The following is a 19,569-nucleotide window of genomic DNA, read 5'->3' as shown; positions in this document are numbered from 1 at the left end:
TTTAAATCTAAAGGAAAACCCACCCTAGTAACAACATCTGTGTAAAGACAACTTGCTTACTGTACTAAGACCACTTTTTTTTGGGCAGGGGGAGCGGGGAGGAGAGGGGTTCAAAATTGCCAATTTTAATACAATTTTACCCCTGTATAACTAAAAGTTTTTCATCGAAACTTTGGTGGTATTTATAGGTTTGCCTGTATATTTTAATAATTTTGAAAATGTAATTGCTTATCTACATTTAGATTGTGTCATTCCAAAAACATTATTGGTAAATAAGAAAAAAACATATTGCAAATGAATGCCAATGGTAGTTAAACTAAAACATTTCAATATGACAAATGGGATTTTTTCACTATCAAAAACAGGAGCAGACGATTGGGTATTTTTCTTCAGTTACAAAAGTTACTTACTTTACACCATTACCACCATTGAAAAAATTGAGCTTCTACTTTTACTTCAAGTTAAAAATATGAAAAATAATTAATTGCATCCCGAAAAAATTCCGTGACACTATATCCTATATGGAATGAAGTACTGATTGCGCATGTACCAAAGGCGAAATAAATTATTTTATATTATTTTTTTGTGTTAATTAGGCATATATACACACGATTAAACACCTATTATTGTTCAAATGATGAATATCATTAACACTCTGTCGGCGGTGGAGCATCTTTAAACTATAACACTTCAATATGAAATTATTATACAATTCTTAAAAAGCCTCCATCCCTTAAAATCGTTCGCATGAAAACTTCTTGTAAAGTCATATGTCTATCCAAGATTAAAAAGAAGTTGTTTATGTTGAAAATCCCTCAAGACATATTACTTTGGCATTTTCAGATTTTACTGTAAAATCTGTGTAAAGTGTTTCATTCCATTCTATAAGTTAACATAGCACTTTTGAGTGGAAATATTGAATATTATGCAATAATATTAATTTAATATAACAGTGATATTAACAAGAATAATCTTGTTATCAGATTTATAAATTACATATTTTATAATATATATAGATTTATCACATGCTTAAGTGCAGCACTTTCTTACAGATCTCTTATTTTAAGTTTCAGAAGAATTTGAATCAAGTCTCTGAAATTTCAAAGTAAAATCAACATTCTCTTCGTTGTTCCACAATGATGGGGCTTGTATGAAAGCAGTCATGAAACAAGATCCTGTGTCTCAAAACAATTCATATTGATGAGAGCAGTCACGAAACAAGATCCTGTGGCTCAAAACAATTCATATTGATGAGAGCAGTCACGAAACAAGATCCTGTGTCTCAAAACAATCCATATTGATGAGAGCTTGTATGAGAACAGACACAAAACAAGATCCTGTGGCTCAAAACAATTCATATTGATGAGAGCTTGTATGAGAACAGTCACAAAACAAGATCCTGTGTCTTAAAACAATTCATATGGATGAGAGCTTGTATGAGAACAGTCACAAAACAATATCCTGTGGCTCAAAAACAATACAAAAACAACAGCTGGAGATGTCAAATGAAATGACAACAATAACTTACTACACTAGAATAATCTCCTAACAGGAGAACCTGAACAGTTACAGTTCTGTGGCGTCACCGTCAGTGTCTAGAAGAGACAGAGATCCGTAGAAATGAGCCGGGACGTTAACAACTTCACTAACAGGTCGAGAACCCGGTTTGATATTGAGCTGCTTTGGGGATGAAGTCACCCCGGGCTTACACTTCTTACTTTTTTCAAATTGTGCTTGGCACACATAGTTTTTACTGACACGTAAGGAATTATGATTGTCTCGCTTGGGTTCTCCCAGTTGAACATTCTCATCCATTGAACAAGTCTCATCATCTGTGATCTCCACTTCCTTGTCGCACATCTTGATGTTATTGGAGACAGGAGCTGTTGGGACGACACAAATTTCATCATCCGTTTCCCTGGATGTTGAGGGTGTACACATATCCACCCCAAGGTCATTGCTATCGGAGTAGTCCTGCAATGTTTTAATGTCAACAGGGTGCCTCTTGATGTTGAAGTGACTGTGCTGGAGAAAGTTCTCTGCAGATTTTGATGGCAGGGTGACACATTTCTTCCGCAGTGGAGTAGCGGAGAGATTATTTGTGCAGTACGCCGGGTCACTGTACGTACTGCCCACACTTCTAGCACCACCATCCAAAGCGATCATGAGATCACTTCCAGTTGCAGGCAGATTCACAATGTCCACACAACTGTACGGAGAGGGCTCCGCGGATCTCAACACATCCTGACTAGAGGACAGTTTTTTCTTTTTCCACACTGGAGATTGAGGATCTCTCATAAAAGTTTTGTTGCTTTGGAATCCGTAGGCATAGTGATGTGAAGGTCGACTTGGAGTTGGGGGCGGATGACCTTGTGTGACCCCGTAGCCATACTGCCTCCTCTCTAGGGTGCCCCCTGCTGGCTGGAGACGTGAGAAGATGGAGCCTGCAGCTGAGATCATACTGCCTCTGCCACTGTCAGTTCCTGCTTTCTCTCCACCCGACCGTAGATACATCTTCTGGGGCTCACCGTACAGTTGGGACTGAAAGTGAAGATTTCAATTTTAATTAGATTTTTGGTCCAAAATTAAACACTGCATTATTATTAAAACATTTGATAAAATGAAACTTTCAATTACAAAATGTAATCAGGTAGTTTTGTCTTGCTCATAAATTCTATTACATATGTACCTGTATGAAAATAGTTTTTACAAACACTAATGTGCCCAAATGACTGTGAGAAAACAATATGAATAAGAATTATCTTCCCATTATTTCCATAAGAGTAACTTTTATTTTCATCACAATTTCATTAACTCTCCGAACATTAATCCATGATTATCTACCTTGGTGAGAGTGCCGGTCTTGTTGATCAGTGGAATATCAAGCGACCCATCAGGGGACGAGGGTGAGGAACTGTCGTGTCGGCGACCATCAATCCTCTCGTAGATACTGTCAGAGTCATCAGAACTTGGTGACTGTGGGGGTAGAGGGTCGGGCATTGGCTGCAAGGGAGATAACTCATACAAATATCTAATACAACACAAAAATGTTTGTCTGGTTGAGGTGACTCTGAATGATAAGTGAATGTTAAGATAATTTCTAAACCAGCTGTAAACTTAGCAGTACTTCTTCGAACAAAAAACCCAATATGATATAAATTGGGCAAAACCTATATATATATAAATATAACATTTGTGTTTAGCAATATTTAATATGTTAATAGAAATTTTGTATATCTATGAACCAGAATAATACAAGCGCTGTTATATTGTTAGATCTTTTCTTTATCAATATTTTAGGATTCAATGTAACTTATAAGTAGCATAATATATCCTTTAATATATAAAAAAAATTGACTGAAAAAAAAGACATATATTCACGAAAAGAAACGAAACCACATTTAAACAGACAGAACAAGGAGACATATAGTGTAAGAGGAAAGTGGTATAGGGTGCCTTAGTCTAATGACACACGGATAACAATGGCTACAAACAACAATGGGAAATCTTAAGGAAGTCAAAATTGAATTGTAGGGGGAAGAATCTTGTGGTGGTGTCATTAAACTAAGAGAAGGTCACTGTGGTTAGACACAAAGATAATATTGTGGGTAGTACATGCCTAAGTGCATAATGCTTACCCTGAAGAAATAAGTTCCGGACGTCCAAGAAGAACTGTAGTCCGGAACGAAATTCTTTCCAAAACAAAATTTAGAAGTTTGACGGATGTTTTGAATTATAGAACTTCTAAAATGTATTGAAGAATTTCACCAGTTTTGATCCGTTGGCAAACATGAACATGTTTGAGTCAGCTAGAAGCACCCAAAATATCAATCTTATTGGCTCCATTTCAAATTTTGCTTTGATAGTGTGTTTGTCAGTGTTAATGAAATTAAAGGGAGATAACTCGAGGGTCGATGTAATACTTACAATAGGAGGAAGGGGAACATGGGGCATGATGATGTCATACGGTTTGAACTTCTGTTTGACTGTAGAAACACAACGTCTGTACAAAAACAAACAAAACTTTCATGAAAACATTAAATACAATAGCCCAGGCAAATTTAAAAGAAATTCTAAAACAGAACTACTACTTAAGTTTTTTTTTTTCTTGTAATAGAAGAGTATACTTAAGATATTTACATTTTTCAATTTTTACTGTAATACAGAAAATATTTCATTATCAACAAACGTAACATAATTCTCTAAGGGTATGGATACATGGATCAGATACAAATTTCACAAGTCTATATAAGGCTACTTACTTGACGAAGATGATGACACTACAGAGAGCTAGTAGGCAGACAAAGACGACCGCGGCAGCAATACCTCCGATCTCCTCCATAGATATCCCAACTATATCAGACAAAACATACACATATGTTTAAAACATTGTACTCAGGATTCATTAGTCAAACAGGAGGTAAAAGGATTCATATATTTTACATTCAAAAACGTAAGTTTTTTAAGTGATCAACATCAATATTCCCAACAATGACTCTTTAAATCCTAGTCTGCAGTTTCTAACGTCAAAAAGTTTTTTTTCTTTTTCTTCATAATTTCATAATTTTAACCATACAGGGCCACTTTCTTTTTTATGAAACTTTTATCCATTGGAAAATGGGTTATGTAAATCTCTTCCCCATTAAAGGGGTGTTGTACTGTATTATACAGGGGAGATAACTCACCTTTTCGGGGTTTGGACAGTTGTGTACAGGAGAGATAACTCACCTTTGATGGGGTGTTGGACAGTTGTGTACAGGGGAGATAACTCACCTTTGATGGGGTGTTGTACAGTTGTGTACAGGGGAGATAACTCACCTTTGATGGGATGTTGTACAGTTGTGTACAGGGGAGATAACTCACCTTTGATGGGATGTTGTACAGTTGTGTACAGGGGAGATAACTCACCTTTGATGGGATGTTGTACTGTAGTGTACAGGGGAGATAACTCACCTTTGATGGGATGTTGTACTGTAGTGTACAGTGGTGATGTTACTGGTCCCTGTCCGGCCTCAGCCTCAGCAGCCAGCCATATACGATATGTCATCTCTGTCTCCAAGTGGTGGAGAGTGAAGGTCGTCGTTTTACCACTTACTGTCATCACTTTCACTAATCCTAAAATTACAACAAGGCTAAAGTTAGTACGTACAGACACAAGTATATGATATTCACTACTTTAAGGCATTATCTGGTGTCTGATTTAACATGTACCATATTGTACTTTTAATAAATCTGAAATACTTATTGCAGTTATATACAACATGTAAACAAATTCAAAATGTTCAAAGTAATTCAAAAGCCAATTTAATTTCAGAGTTTCTATAGGCTTTTGGTATTCAGCTGTTATGAGACACGGACATATGAGATTGTTAAGAAGATTACCTGTACAGTTACCGTCCCTTGATGATGCAGTACAGAAGAATATGAGGTAGGAGTGTATGTAGCCGTGAGATTCGTGACACTGGAACAGGTCCCAGTCCAGGCGGACACGGTTGTCTCCGGGATACTCCACCAAGGCAAAGTTCTTAGGGGCTAGTGTAGGCTCTGTAACCAATATGATATTTAAAATTCATCCTCTCTGAGAAATATCTAAATTGAAGACTTTTTTTTCTATTCCACAGGATTTATGCTTTCACATAAAGCCAAATACTAAAACACATTGCAAGAATACTTCATTTTCTATATCAATATAAATTTCTCATACTTTCTTTATCTACATTTTAAAATGTAACCTTTGTTAGAAACATATCAATATTGCTTGTTGGAGTATCATATGAATAAAAATACATTTACCCTTGAACTTCATAATACTTAATGTAAAAGTAAACTTTGTACGTATATATATTAGATATAATCTTACTTTCGTTCTTGTTAAAAAGACAAGAGTTCCAAAGTATTCCACTGCTGATTTTCTCTCCAGAGTTCATCTTGGTTTCCAAGGATATGCCGAAAATAGTAAACTCCAACGATGTTCTGGATACATTTGTGTAGAACTCGTTTGCACCTGAATCCAAAATTTTCCACTGTAAAGGTTCCTGAAAAAAATCAACAGATAAATTATAGGCATATCTTTTCCTCCATGACCTCTCACCTTTCCTGAATATAATCAGTCTTATTGTTCATTACCTTTAACAGTAGTCATTGAAAAAATATTTTTGACCCTTTTATACTTGAGTTAACTTGAACCTAATTTTGTAGTCACCTTAGAAACTGCTGGCCTATCAAGCTACATTCTGCCCCCTGATTTCTGAACTTTGTAATTACCGGTTGATGGGAATACATTCTGACCCATGACTTACCGAACTACACCGATGTAGGTTTGGTGACCCTTTACACATGTAGACTGTGTAAGATGCGATGGAGAGATCAGCTTCCCCTTCATCCAGGTGAGGTTTCTCCCAACTCATTCGTACCAGCTTCTGGGCATCTGAGGTCGCATTGACAGCTTCAACTATAAAGTTCTCTGGAAATACTGGCACTGAAACACAATAACCACAAACCATTAGGTATCTACCGTTTATCCTGAACTACTTACTTGTATAAGTCAGCATAAAGGGAGATAATTTACATCAATCTAAGGCAAGCAAGGCAAACTATTAGTGCTTAGTTGACAATTACACTGGATCTTAGCATTAAAGTTGTTTTTAAACAGTGTAACAATTAAACTATATACTGAATTTCTCTCATGAACATTATATACTGAATTTCTCTCATGAACATTGGCATCAAAGGAAATTCACCATAGTATATTCCCATGGATAAATGTTTGATTTTTAATAAAGTATTCTGAAAGCATTTTGTCACATATGCAACTAGTATAAAGAGTTACTTACTTTTGGACTGAGCTGGGATGAAAATGGTTGAAAAGTGTGGTGAAAGTCCTGCTTTTGTTGCCCCGCGGATCTCGACCACGTAGTCCTGACTTTGAGCCAGAACGAGGCTGCCCTGATTAGCGTGACTAACATACGTCTCCTCCTTACTACCGGTACTCTGTGTTACCTTGGTGATCTGGTAGTACTTAATCATCCCATTAGCTGCTGTTCTTGGAATAGGCTGGAAATTCCAAATAAGGACATACAATTACACTTTCAAATGGAAAGGTGTTCTATACAGAAACATAGCACGCTCTTTTAGTATCACTTAGCGGGCTTGGATTAATATCTACCTGTAAAAATTTAGACAAAAAAAGCCAAAAGATTACCTTTCCTTTCACCACAAATTGTTTTATCATAATTTCAATCACTTATCAGCTACATACCTGCCAGTAAAGGATGATCTGGCGGCAGTCTTTGAGCATGTCACACGTCTGCTCTGAAAAACAGCCCGACTGGAGAGAGGGGGCAGCACCAGGTACTAAAATATAGATGTTTATTTTCAAACATTAGAATTTCAATCAGCACAACCATTCCAGGTAAGTTTGCTTACCATTGTCTTTTCATGTATGAATCTTAATGCCAATTGCTTAGTTACTAAACTTGCAATATTAAAATTTTGAGGTTATAAAGATATTTACAGGAAATTCCTGTTATCACTACTGATTTAACAACTCTAAGCTGTTTTATCTATCAACAGGTTTAATTGCTATCAAGACACTTACCATCTTCCTTGGTCAGTAGGGTTGTGTCCACTTCTTTACTCAGGAAGCCATCGATCAGAGGAGAGCTACGGATCTTCACTACATAGATCGTGTAGGGTGTTAGTCCACATATCGTAACATTGGTTCTGCCGTTAGAAATCTCAAACTTCTGTGAAATAAAGTGCAACAAAATTTAAGCACATGCTTCAATTTCTTAAAGACTACAGCACAATCTGATTTTAAATTCAGCTCATACTTTATTCACTTTATTCATATGTCTTGTCTCCATTCTAATGCAGCCACATTTGTCAGAATTTTAAGCAAATGTGGCTTGATAAATGAGCCTTAACTGTAATGCATATAATCAAAGCAGAAGAATCATAGACATTCAGCACTTGTACATGACTTACCTTCCAATGATGTGGGTCCCATTCTGAGTTGTACTGGATGTGGAACACCTTGCTGTTGTTAGGACGAGAGTGAGACCAGGCGAAGTTCATACACGTACTGTTATAGGTGTAGTGGACATTACTGACCGCTGCTGGCTCAACTGTAAAGGGAAATAATACTGAATGAGCAAGTGTAGTGGACATTACTGACCGCTGCTGGCTCAACTGTAAGAGGAAATAATATTGAATTAGCAGGTGTAGTGGATGCTACTGACCGCTGATGGCTCAACTAAAAGGGGAGATAATACTGTAATAGTAGATGAACTGGCCATTACTGACCGCTGCTGACTCAACAATAGGGGGAGAGAATACTAACGACAACTCAAAATATAAGACAATAAAAATCTGGATGATTATAAAAACTGTAATCTAGCTAATACAGAAAAATACAAATTCTAACACAAATTTCTACCTCATGTCAAATTGGAAATCTTAAATGTTTTTACAACTTACTTTGTAAATATTCAATGTATCTAGTATGATTTAGATGAGGTAGCCGTCATTATTTACCGAGAAATTAATTCCAAATTTCTAGACTCTTTGGATCCGTGTCTTCATTATTATACAAAATACTTTTGGGGTGTCAACACTGACTATTTCTCAACAGAAAACACAGTTTAATGTGCATGACATACAACCATTAGTGCCTGGCCTCAATAGGATTACAAATGGCAGATATCCATATTGTTACAGAGCATTACACCTTAGCTGGCCGTGCTGATGGGAAATAAATGGAAATGAGGCTAGCGGGAGAACACCACATTATATCTACAGATTAACCTTAGGTATAGCATGTGATGGGAAATCTGCATTGGAAATATTGAATACAAAACAGCTTCGTTGGCCAACAAACCAAATCATGACGCCTTGCAATCTTATTTCCATATTCCACTATTTCGTTAAATTCTGCATGAATTGCGTTTCGTAGTCAATAAGTAATAGGTATTTGATGGGGTTATATTGTATTTGATGTAAATGTTAATACATATTCTTGGCACAGCTATACGAGATATTCAGATTCGGTATAAAATGTGTGAATTTCAGTTGATATGTTTATTTCAGATTGATGTACTTTATGGTCTGAACGTTTAACAATATCAATGGAGGTCGAGGGCTATGGTGAATATTGTTCAGATCCTCCTTGCTTATTTGTTACCAAGTTTGAAGAAAATCGATCTACATTTGTTAAAGTTATTGTACGGAAACGAAGTGTTTCAGACAGACAGACGGACAAACCCAAATTTCCTCCGTTTCGCAGAAAGCGGGGGGATAATTAATTGAAATACATGTATACTTTATACTGTAACCTTCCACAGTGACAATAATACAACAAGGTTTATTTTATCTGTAAACAAGAAGAACCCATGTAACACATATTTTCTGTTGTATTAGCCTCCATATTAACAAAGGAGGCTCTATTTCTCACTCATAAGGTAGAACGCATAAACACACAATTCTCGTACATAAACAAGTCCAATTATCAGGAATAATGAAGCTGTCATCACTATGATGTTACAGGGTATAAGACGTCTGCGACACTTTCTATTTAACGCCCTAGGGCTGGGACGTATTGTTGCATGTCTACATAATAAGTTGTTTCCCTTACCAATACGCCGTGTGTCCTTCTTAATGACTCCGGACTTCGCCATGTCTCCGGTACGTTTGTTGTGAATAGTCAACTGCATGTAATACATCATACCGTCGTAGTATGTACTGTCGAATGCGCCCATCTTCCATGTACAAGAGGTAGGGGTTGGATGGGGACAGTCAGCATGCTCCATGTACCTGTGTGGAGAGGAATTCAATACATCAGGTATATACAGAGAATATATGCCTTGTAATCAAGTCAGTTGAATTGGTGCGCACAGCACGGCGCCAATTACAGTAAAAATATATGTTGTAGGTTTATTCTGACACCACCAATGCTGGTTGCAGGATAAGACATAAAACATGCATATAATGTAAACCAATTTTAATTTCTGGCTACTTATTTCTGTAATTTCTGTTGTTTCAAGTGTGCAAAGATGAAATTTTCGCAGCATCAGAATAGAGTGATCCCAAAGGCCTCATACAGCTTAATGAATCAGTAGTAATATGCAACTTGTCTAGTTGCAAGAAAATAATCGCCAGACATCAGGGTTCCAAGACGACTGCCACTAGACAGGCTAACCTTTCATTTATAGAATCAATTTGATAAGTAAGGGAATTAATTAACAAAATGATATTTGCCGATACCAGTAACATCACTAATTATAAGACATATCAACATGTCTGTTATAATACAAGTGCTATTACTTACTCGACGGTCCAGACAAGGTCGATCTTGATGTCCTCCATGTGGATGTAACTGACCCCCAGATCCCAGACACATGTCATGTTTTCCCAGTTATACACGCGACAGTCAATGTCCTCCACAACCTTAGGTGCATCTGTAAAAACATCCAATGATACTTAACACTCAACATAACATGATACCAATCGGTAATGGAACTCACAGGTTTTTTTTTTCAAAATCGTTTAGTCTATGAAGAGTATTAGATTTCATTATATCTGGGAGTGAACCATTTTCTTTTGGCTTAATTTGGCCATGTTATATTCTTACAATCTATTTCTTCTAGAAACACATACATTTTATGAAAATTTTCTTTTAGGCATTTCAACAGTATAAAATGGAATTCCTTGCTAATCAACACCACAAATCACGCTAACTCTAACGAGTAACTTATTTAACTCAGAATTTTGGAGACACAAGAAAGTGAGACGTGTGACTAAAACTTTATCATGTTTTAAACAATAAACCTCAGAATTCTCATCTTCAGCATGTATATCCACACAAAAGAAATTTCTTACTTTCACATCAAACTTTTATATGATATTGAACTTATCAAACATTGACCGTAACATGACAATTACACTTGACCTTGACATACTGGTTGGACATTGAACTGTTATATGACCTTGAACATATAACAACGTGACCTTGACATGACACTTACATTCGACCTTGACATACTGGTTGGCGATGACCTTGGGAGTACCATGTGTGGTGTTGAGCTTACAGACGTAGTTACCCTCATCATACATGGACTCGATTGGTAGGCGGAGCTGTATCGTGCGTGTGCTGAGGCGAAATACATATTTCCCAGGAATCACTTTATTATCCTTCCGCGTAAAGTACATTCGTGAGGAATTCTCCACCAGGGGGCGGGTCAGATTGCATGTTAGCACCACCTCATGGCCGATGTAAATGTAGGGATCATCGGGCAAAAGTACTGAAAAACAGACAGCAATCATCAAACCATTTGCCCTCACGAATTCAGATGCTATAGTATGGTATTATCATAGAACATTACATGATGTGATCAAGACATTTAAACTTCAACTTATTTCACATAGCTAAAACACTTCAAGAACCTTTTGCTAATAAAAGTCAAATTTTCAAAATGAATATTTTCTCAGGTATGTATACCTGAATTCATTCACACCTGAAGACACATTTAGACTCTTCAAAATCAAGGCCTAGAACTGTCCATTGTAAAATTTCAATGTCAATTATTTTTTATACCATATAATACGGAACTGATAATGATTTACTTGATAGTAATATCATACAAAAAGCAAACAAAATGACAAATTCATCAATATTTTGAGGAATTATTTTCTAAGGAAAAAAGTCTGTAGGGTGATTTCTTAACAATACATCTTTGGTTTTTATTAGCTTTTGAAAACTGTCTAATGAACAATTCTCCAGTTTAAAGATGCTCCACCGCTGACAAATGGTATTTTTTCACAATCAAAAATAGGAGCAGACGATTTAGTACTTTTCTTCACTTACAAAAGATACCACCGTTGAAAAGTTTGAGCTTTTGATTTTACTTCAAGATGAAAATATCAAAAATAATTAATTGCATCCCGAAAAAATTCCGTAGTACTATATCCTATATGGAATGATGAACTGATAACGCAAGTACCAAAAGCAAAATAAATTATTTCATGTATTTTTTTTATGTTCATTAGACATATATATGCACGATTAAACACCAATTATTATTCAAATGATGAATATCATTTATACTCTGTCGGCGGTGGAGCATCTTTAAAGTATCTTTTAGAGGCACCATTCATAACCATTCCTTTATGTAGATTTTTTAAGACAGCCAAATCACATTGTTTATATGTACACTGTCAAAATAGCATTGATTTTAAGCAAGCTGGAGAACGTAACATCTTTAATTGTGCTTTTCAAATTGTGTTAAAGCTCCCATCGATCTATTCAACTGAATATAAAACATAATAAAACTACTGTACTCTGCTAGTTTCTGCGTTGAAATTAAATGATTTTTTACATAAACTGTGAAACAAATGAAATTTATTGTAGTATTCAATAAATCTTTGTCAGTTTCCTTCGCTAGTTTGCTTTCGTAGTTTCTGCATCAAAGTCCATGAAGTAAATAAAATTATATTATCCCGCCCGTTGTCAGAGTTATAGAGCAAGGTACATTATTCATAGAGAAAGTCAATTAACAAAATGTCTATAGTAAATAGTATCATCTGTACCTATATATCACATTAGTGTTTTGCTAATATCTAAGCATATTCTGTTACATATCATCAAATTGTATTCCAGGCATGAGGAAATACGTAACACTGATCAGCCCCTCCTTTCATATATCAAAGAGTGACGGAACAGAAAATGAGGGGACAGGTCAGGCTATGGGGAACAGTATATCCCCATCCTGTCTTTAATATTTCATGTTTAAAGCATAAAAATGAAATAATGTTCAAGTAAGCTGACAAGTCTTTATGCAGCAGTGCTCTATAACTAAACCTAGAAGTAATATTTATCACATTTTTTTAAAGACTAGTTAGATTCACTTCCCATACAAAAAATAACTTTAGAAAATTGAAATGTCAGTATTTTTGTTGGATTATATTGATGAAGCAATAACAGATAAAACCGTGAGAAAGATGAACATTTGTTTCCACATTGAAGTCCTTCTACATTGAATTATCTTTACTTGAAATATCTGGCAATATGACCATTTTTCTCGAGAAGTTCACAAGATTTTATATACTGCCATATTATTTTCCAATAAAACCCCCATCCCTTTTTATAATGAAAATCTCACCTCCAACATTTTATCCCACCTTCAATTTTAATCTGAGCTCCCCTGGGTATATTACAGAAAATCATGAAAACAAATTGAAACCTCACCATGAATAAGTTCCTATGTGCGTGGGAAGTTCATAACATGACCTTGTCTATCTTATATAGTTAAATCAGTGGTTTTGGATGGATATTAAAGAGATAAGCTCTATGATTCCATGGAATTAGTCTGTAAATCCAAATGGCATGTCTGAAACATTCTAAATACCAGGAAATGTGTTTTGTATGTACCTATAATGTATTGTCTCAGCTGACAGTGGCCCCAGTACCACCTCTTCATCTACAGCCACCATCTTAATATCTTAAACTCATTAACCCCTGAAAACACATTTAGACTCTTCTAAATCAAAGACTAGGGCAGTCCATTTTGAAATTTCAGGGGTGAATGAGTTACATGATATAAGGGATGCTAGAGAGGTTTTAATTACTTTTTATTCAAATTACAATGTAACTAATTTTAGTAGCAGTTTAAATTATACTAACATTAAAATGATCACAGTTTTAGAATTCTATAATTGAAGAATTTTAAAATTTAATTTAAAAATGATTTTATCAGCTATCGATATATGAACAAGGAAGTAAAAAAAAAATTGTAATGATATGTAAGACGAAATGCTGTTGAGAAAACTATAAAGTTGTTTAAAACTATGAAATTTATTCAACTCTAATCAGATTCATTGATCAATATTTGAAAATTGATAAACATTAGGATGAACATTTTTGTTATTTGCAAAAAGGTTTTATGCAGAATCAAATTCGAAAATAATGAGGGGAAGATTGGTGCTGTTTATGGATTTAATTTATTACTAATAATTATACTGGTGATATATGGATAGTTGATGATAGTTTTAACGAGTCTTAAACAGTTTATTCTCACAAAGATCCTGATATGACAAGAGTAATTCACGTAAAAACCACCATTATTAGCTTCAACATAACAAGTTTTACGATCTAATACAGCCATTAACTTTCATGATAATCATCTTTATTGATCTTAATTAAATTTAAAGAAATTGAGATTGAGAAGATAACATGTTTAAGCTTCATATGATATAATCTAGCTATGAAATCTGAATCATGTATTTTTAATATTCAAAATAAACTCTATTTTTTTAATCACTGAACCAGGGAAGTGTTATTGACTTTAATGAACATTGTGAAATTCTGATTACATTTTTTCTTCTCAGATTAAGAAGGTAACGCCTGTAAAATCTGTCTTAGAAATCACCTCTATCAGACCATTTTCAGGGGTCATAAAAGGGTCAATAAACAATATGACCTCACTGTGTTGAAAGACCACTTTCTCTTGGGGTGATCTTTATAAACAAGTTTGACTGTAAGTTTATTGACATGTCTTAGATTATCCAGGTAAAATTACAAATCAATTTAGGCTAAATGATATGCTTTTTAGTAAATCACTGAATCATGTCCCTTTGGGGTCAGTTACTGGGTACCACTTCCTTGGTGGTCTTATGTTATTCCTGGCTATAAAATCATATCTGTACTAAAATGTGGTCATGCTCACCTAAACACTTAGTTTATCTATCAAAGGCCATCAGGGCTTAAAAGTTTTTTTAATATCTGAGGAAGGTCATGGTATCGATGAATGATATTCTTTACACAAAAAGGTTGTCATACATATCTGACAAAGTTAGAATCAGCCCCCACCTCCATATGAAAGTGACATAGAACAGGATCGGACTGACATAGGTAACACATAAAATATCAACTCCTACCCCTAATCCCCCCTACAAGGGTCATAAAGGATGTACCAGGTTTAGATAGTGGAGGAAATCCAGAGTACCTCGAGGGAAAACCACCGCCAGCAGTCAGTATCTGACAACTACCCCACATGGAATTCAAACTCGCAACCCACAGTTGGAGGACTTGTGGTAAAACCTTGGGACATCTTAACCACTCAGTCATCCTCCTCCCCCTCCAACAAGGAAAGGTGTGGGAAGTGTAAAATATCTACTAAAATTTTTATCATTCATCCCTGAAATTTCATAATGGATTGGTCTATTCTTTGATTTGGACAAGCCTATATATGTCTTCAGGGGTGAATAAGTTAAGCATATTTACTCTACTTAAACTTAATTGCTTATACTTACCTCCAATGTCCCCATCATTGTTGTACATGAAGCCGGAGGCAGAGGTTGCCGTGGCGATGAGGGAGAGAAGAGCGTACAGTGCCACGCCTTCCATACCACCAGGGTAGATTGTTCATGTCCGTCACCCTAACACATCACATACAGGTTGTACCTGTAAGGTAAAATCTCAACATTAGTATACACCAGGCTGTACAAAGTTAGATAGTGCAAAATGATAAATTCTCTTTTCCACATGACAAAATCAGGCTATTTTTGTCATTCGTGTTGAATTCTGAATACATGTAGTATAATATGATTATACAACGGCTCACTGAAACATGAAAATTTACTCAACTGGAAATAAAAATAGATATATTGTATCAAGATGAAACTTTAAGACATGTTTTGACATTTATTGTGACTTTTTAGGATCATTATGCAGTCAACATATAGATGGATTAATTTATATATAGAAGAGGCCTAGTGGGTCTGTATTGCCTGACTTCCCGGGGTCACTAACAATGCTTAACCCTTAAGAAAAAGAATATTTGTAACATATCTTTCAGTAGGTTGAGATCAAGAAATATGTTATATGTTAAACATACATGAATATCAAAAGTGTCTTAATTTTTCCCCCCTTTTAACCTTGATCAATATGAAAATTTTCAAACCAGCATAAAAATCAGGGTAAATATGGAGATCTAATTTTGATTATGAAATCCAAATAAACTTTGAAAAATGGATCTTAAACGTGAAGAAGTGAATAATTGTCTTAAACATATCCAATTGTATTACTTATTCTAGATTTTCACATTATTCAGCAGTTATCTCCCCTAGCATTGAGGTTAGTTTTTTTTTTATTAGTTTAATGTCCTATTAACATCCAGGGTCATGTAAGGACATGCCAGGATTGTTGGAGGAAAGCTGGAGTACATGGAGAAAAACCACCAACCTGCGGTCAGTACCTGGCAATTGCCCCACATGGGATTTAAACTCACAACCCAGAGGTCGTGTGGTACGATCGTACGATGTCGAGACATCGTCATACTCAGCAACCGCATTGTATTGCTCGTCATATTTACATTTAAATGAATTAAATGTCAGAATTTTTACACAAACTAATCATGTGACAACTTAAAAGACAACATTTCTCCTAAAGGGCAGATAACTCTGTACATACCTCAAAGACATACCTCAAGAACAGATAACTCTCTAATTTGCAATAAATAGACATAAAAATGTAACAGAAATGTTTCTGTAGTGGGTATTGACTCATACCCCTCATTGACCTAACCTGATGATAATGGGGAGAGACAATTGTCTGTTGGGAGCGAAGGGGACAACCAACTTCCTGTAATTAACGCTATTATTTTGACAATGTCCCAAGCTCCTGCCGTTCTCACCCATCGTTCCCCCTCCCATCACTTTGAAACGGATAATTTGATTTGGGTCATAATGAGGCACATACAAAACTTGATATTTCAGATTCGCTGGGATATTATTTATGGGTGTTTAAATCAGTTTAACTGTCAATTTTGTCGGCATTTGATGGTAGAATAATTGTGTGATATGGATAAGATAAGGCCGCACTCTCTTGCCTATCTTTGCTGATATCCCACACTCGGAGCTTATGGTCCAACATAGATCTCAGCCCGGTGGCAATACCAAATGAAATCCTTCGTAATTAATGAAACGAAATTTTCACAAAATCATGTCTAGTCTGTTTTTCAATTCTGACAGTTACGCTGCGGATGCATGCAGGCATAGAACAGTTACAGAGATCGCTAGCATGATAGGCCGTAACATTGTGAATTGTGTAACAGACATTATGTGAAACATTGTCGGGTATAATTAGATTTACAACTACTAGTAAAATATAGTAATGGCTAATTTGTAATACAAATTTATTGTTATGGTTCTATAAAGTTACCATGGCGATATTTAACATGACTGGAGGCAAAATACAGCAATTTGACACAATCAATGTACCATAAACCCGATTCAATGTGAATTTAGGTTTTCACTATATAAGATTTTTATCAATGGAATATCAAAGTAAACTTTTCTAAGCATTTCCGGCTTTCCTTTTCATCAACAATTTAAGTGAAAAAGTGCTTCTCTAGCAATTTATACTACTCCAATCATTGCTATATGTTTATTTAGAATTCAGCATTTATCAATTCAAAAAAGTTAATTTTACTGCAAAAATCACAGCACTCATGACTGAATTTTCTTTAAAAACAATTTCAAAATCTAAAATTTGATGTTATGGGTTTTAAAATATTTTAATACATAAATAAATTTCCTCTTGGAAAGTTTTTTTTAAATAAGAAGTATTTGACAATTAAACTATTTTAATATTCTGTCTCGAGGATAGAAAAAATTATACTAGTAATTATATTATATATGTTTATAAACACATTTGTACATACCTTTTCATAAGTATATAGGTAAGGATATTTAAGTTTGTCCAACTGTATATATATTCCAGGATATTCCTAATTGAAATCTGTTACTATATGAAGCATTAAAATATGGCTATGATGTCATTTTTTGTTGTCCAACTTCCACTGGGTATAACACAGCACTGAAGAGGCTGTAGATTTGTCAGCCTTATATGTTTGGCGACAAGGACAGTGTTTAATTAGCTGTAGAGTATATTTTGCCAATGTCTATAATGTGTTGGTAAAATCCAATATATTATGCTACTGTTGTTATAACAGTTTCCCAAGCTTCAGACCCTCTTAGGATAATCCTTGGGATTAGCAATAGAATATTACCTAATGTCTGTCCATACTTAATCCCAACAGACCCTAATCCCGTAACAATGATTCCCTAATATCCCGTGCTTGCATCTCCTAATCCAGCCCCTGTGCCGACACCTAGGGAGTCATTACTCCAAGCTTATCACAAAAGGGCAGCATTCCGTTGTTGGTTTTACCGTCAGTAGTGTGAAAGTTGTGTAAGATATTACATAGCAAATAGTCATAGAAATAAACGGTTTCACACCCAGAGCTGTGAAGTCTGTTAAATAAACAAAATATCAAATTGAAAAGTAAATTGCAGTAAACAAAGATCTGGATCAAAGAGAAGCTTGGAAACAACAGTTAGAATTTTAAAGATGGCGGGGGTCATAAAAATGTCAAGTACAGTATATAAACAATGTTAAGACAGAAAAGAGGAAAGAATGGATCAAAGATGGTTTAAGTGTTTAACTGACATGTACAAATAATCTCATTAATATCTAGGGCACATATTGATACCCAGATTACATCCAAAATAAAAGTTGATAACATCAAAGATTTGAAGTCATAAAAAGAAAATGTCAAAACCTACTTATTCAATTAATCATCCCAGATAAAAAATTGATGCTTTTTCTACCTGAAGAATAAGACATCACCTTACCTGTGATTTAATCAATTCCTTCACACAAAAACTTTGATTACATCAAAGAGAAGCTTGTAATTATAAGTAAAGGTAGAGTCGTTGCTAGAAGCAAGTCTGTCTATCCTACAGATGGAGAAATAAGATAATGCTTTTCATCTCTCCAATCAGTGACACACAGGCGGCAGGTATAACGTTAAGTCAGACTGTGTCACGTCTAGCCCTGAGCTATAGAGCTTTGCTACACTTATATTATACATAACAAATTTGTGTAAGCGTGCCTCTCTTTACCGCTTATGTCACAGGTGTAAATCTACCATAACAACAGGTAGACACAGCAATTATATGATAATTTAGGAGATTTGTCTAAGTGATCTTTATAACATCATTAATTGAGAATGTATGGACATGTGTACTTGTTTGAGAGTTTCGTTCAATTCAAAATATTTTATTGAAAACAAAAGGATTGGTTAACAGGCAAAGTTTTGTTCAAACTTAGTTACTGAAGGAGGTTTAATTTTGTTTGGAGTCTAGAAAATGTTAATTTTTCAAAAGGAAAAAAATTGTTGAATTTTTATACCAAATCAAGAATTTTTTTTTTTGTATTCTTATATATATATATATTATATTCAGCATATTTAAGCACATTTAGACAAATTATAATACTTAATTATTTCTCATTTATCTTATAATTGTGCTCAACACTCCATGTTTACAGTTTTCAAAGCAATTATATTATAAGCACCTTATTTTACGCAAGCAGACTTAGTCAACTACAGCATTTTTTAAATAATTTTTTTCGGGGATGATATTTTGGAGATTTTGCAGGCAATTGTCTTGCTCATGCCATTTTCATCTGTGAAATATAAGATTCTTCAATCACCCAGCAAAATTTTGATTTAG

At 35.0% G+C, this 19,569-nt stretch overlaps 1 protein-coding gene across 6 annotated transcripts in view; it reads right to left on the bottom strand.

Moving 5' to 3' along the window:
- Window positions 1-338: 338 nt before the first annotated feature.
- LOC138324959 (interleukin-6 receptor subunit beta-like) overlaps window positions 339-19,569 on the bottom strand; it is an 88,236-nt gene continuing 69,005 nt past the window's right edge. For 4 of the 6 annotated variants that reach the window (XM_069270247.1, XM_069270248.1, XM_069270250.1 and 1 more), the window contains 17 exons: window positions 15,304-15,454; window positions 11,022-11,297; window positions 10,325-10,454; window positions 9,632-9,810; window positions 7,987-8,126; window positions 7,598-7,745; window positions 7,259-7,353; window positions 6,834-7,053; window positions 6,300-6,478; window positions 5,861-6,035; window positions 5,383-5,544; window positions 4,954-5,115; window positions 4,263-4,353; window positions 3,928-4,003; window positions 3,639-3,692; window positions 2,845-3,003; window positions 339-2,541 (listed from right to left, as the gene is read on the bottom strand). In XM_069270247.1, the coding sequence (XP_069126348.1) occupies window positions 1,567-2,541; window positions 2,845-3,003; window positions 3,639-3,692; window positions 3,928-4,003; window positions 4,263-4,353; window positions 4,954-5,115; window positions 5,383-5,544; window positions 5,861-6,035; window positions 6,300-6,478; window positions 6,834-7,053; window positions 7,259-7,353; window positions 7,598-7,745; window positions 7,987-8,126; window positions 9,632-9,810; window positions 10,325-10,454; window positions 11,022-11,297; window positions 15,304-15,397 (3,315 nt within the window). In that variant the 5' untranslated portion in view covers window positions 15,398-15,454 and the 3' untranslated portion in view covers window positions 339-1,566. Of the gene's footprint in view, window positions 2,542-2,844; window positions 3,004-3,638; window positions 3,693-3,927; window positions 4,004-4,262; window positions 4,354-4,953; window positions 5,116-5,382; window positions 5,545-5,860; window positions 6,036-6,299; window positions 6,479-6,833; window positions 7,054-7,258; window positions 7,354-7,597; window positions 7,746-7,986; window positions 8,127-9,631; window positions 9,811-10,324; window positions 10,455-11,021; window positions 11,298-15,303; window positions 15,455-18,687; window positions 18,874-19,569 lie in introns of those variants that run through there. The other 2 variants (XM_069270251.1, XM_069270252.1) reach the window with 2 other exon arrangements.

The sequence above is a fragment of the Argopecten irradians genome, chromosome 6 (assembly GCF_041381155.1).
Source record: "Argopecten irradians isolate NY chromosome 6, Ai_NY, whole genome shotgun sequence".
NCBI classification, from domain to species: Eukaryota; Metazoa; Mollusca; class Bivalvia; order Pectinida; family Pectinidae; genus Argopecten; species Argopecten irradians.
Note: the sequence above shows the minus strand (reverse complement) of the source record. Positions and strands in the feature narration are given on the sequence as shown.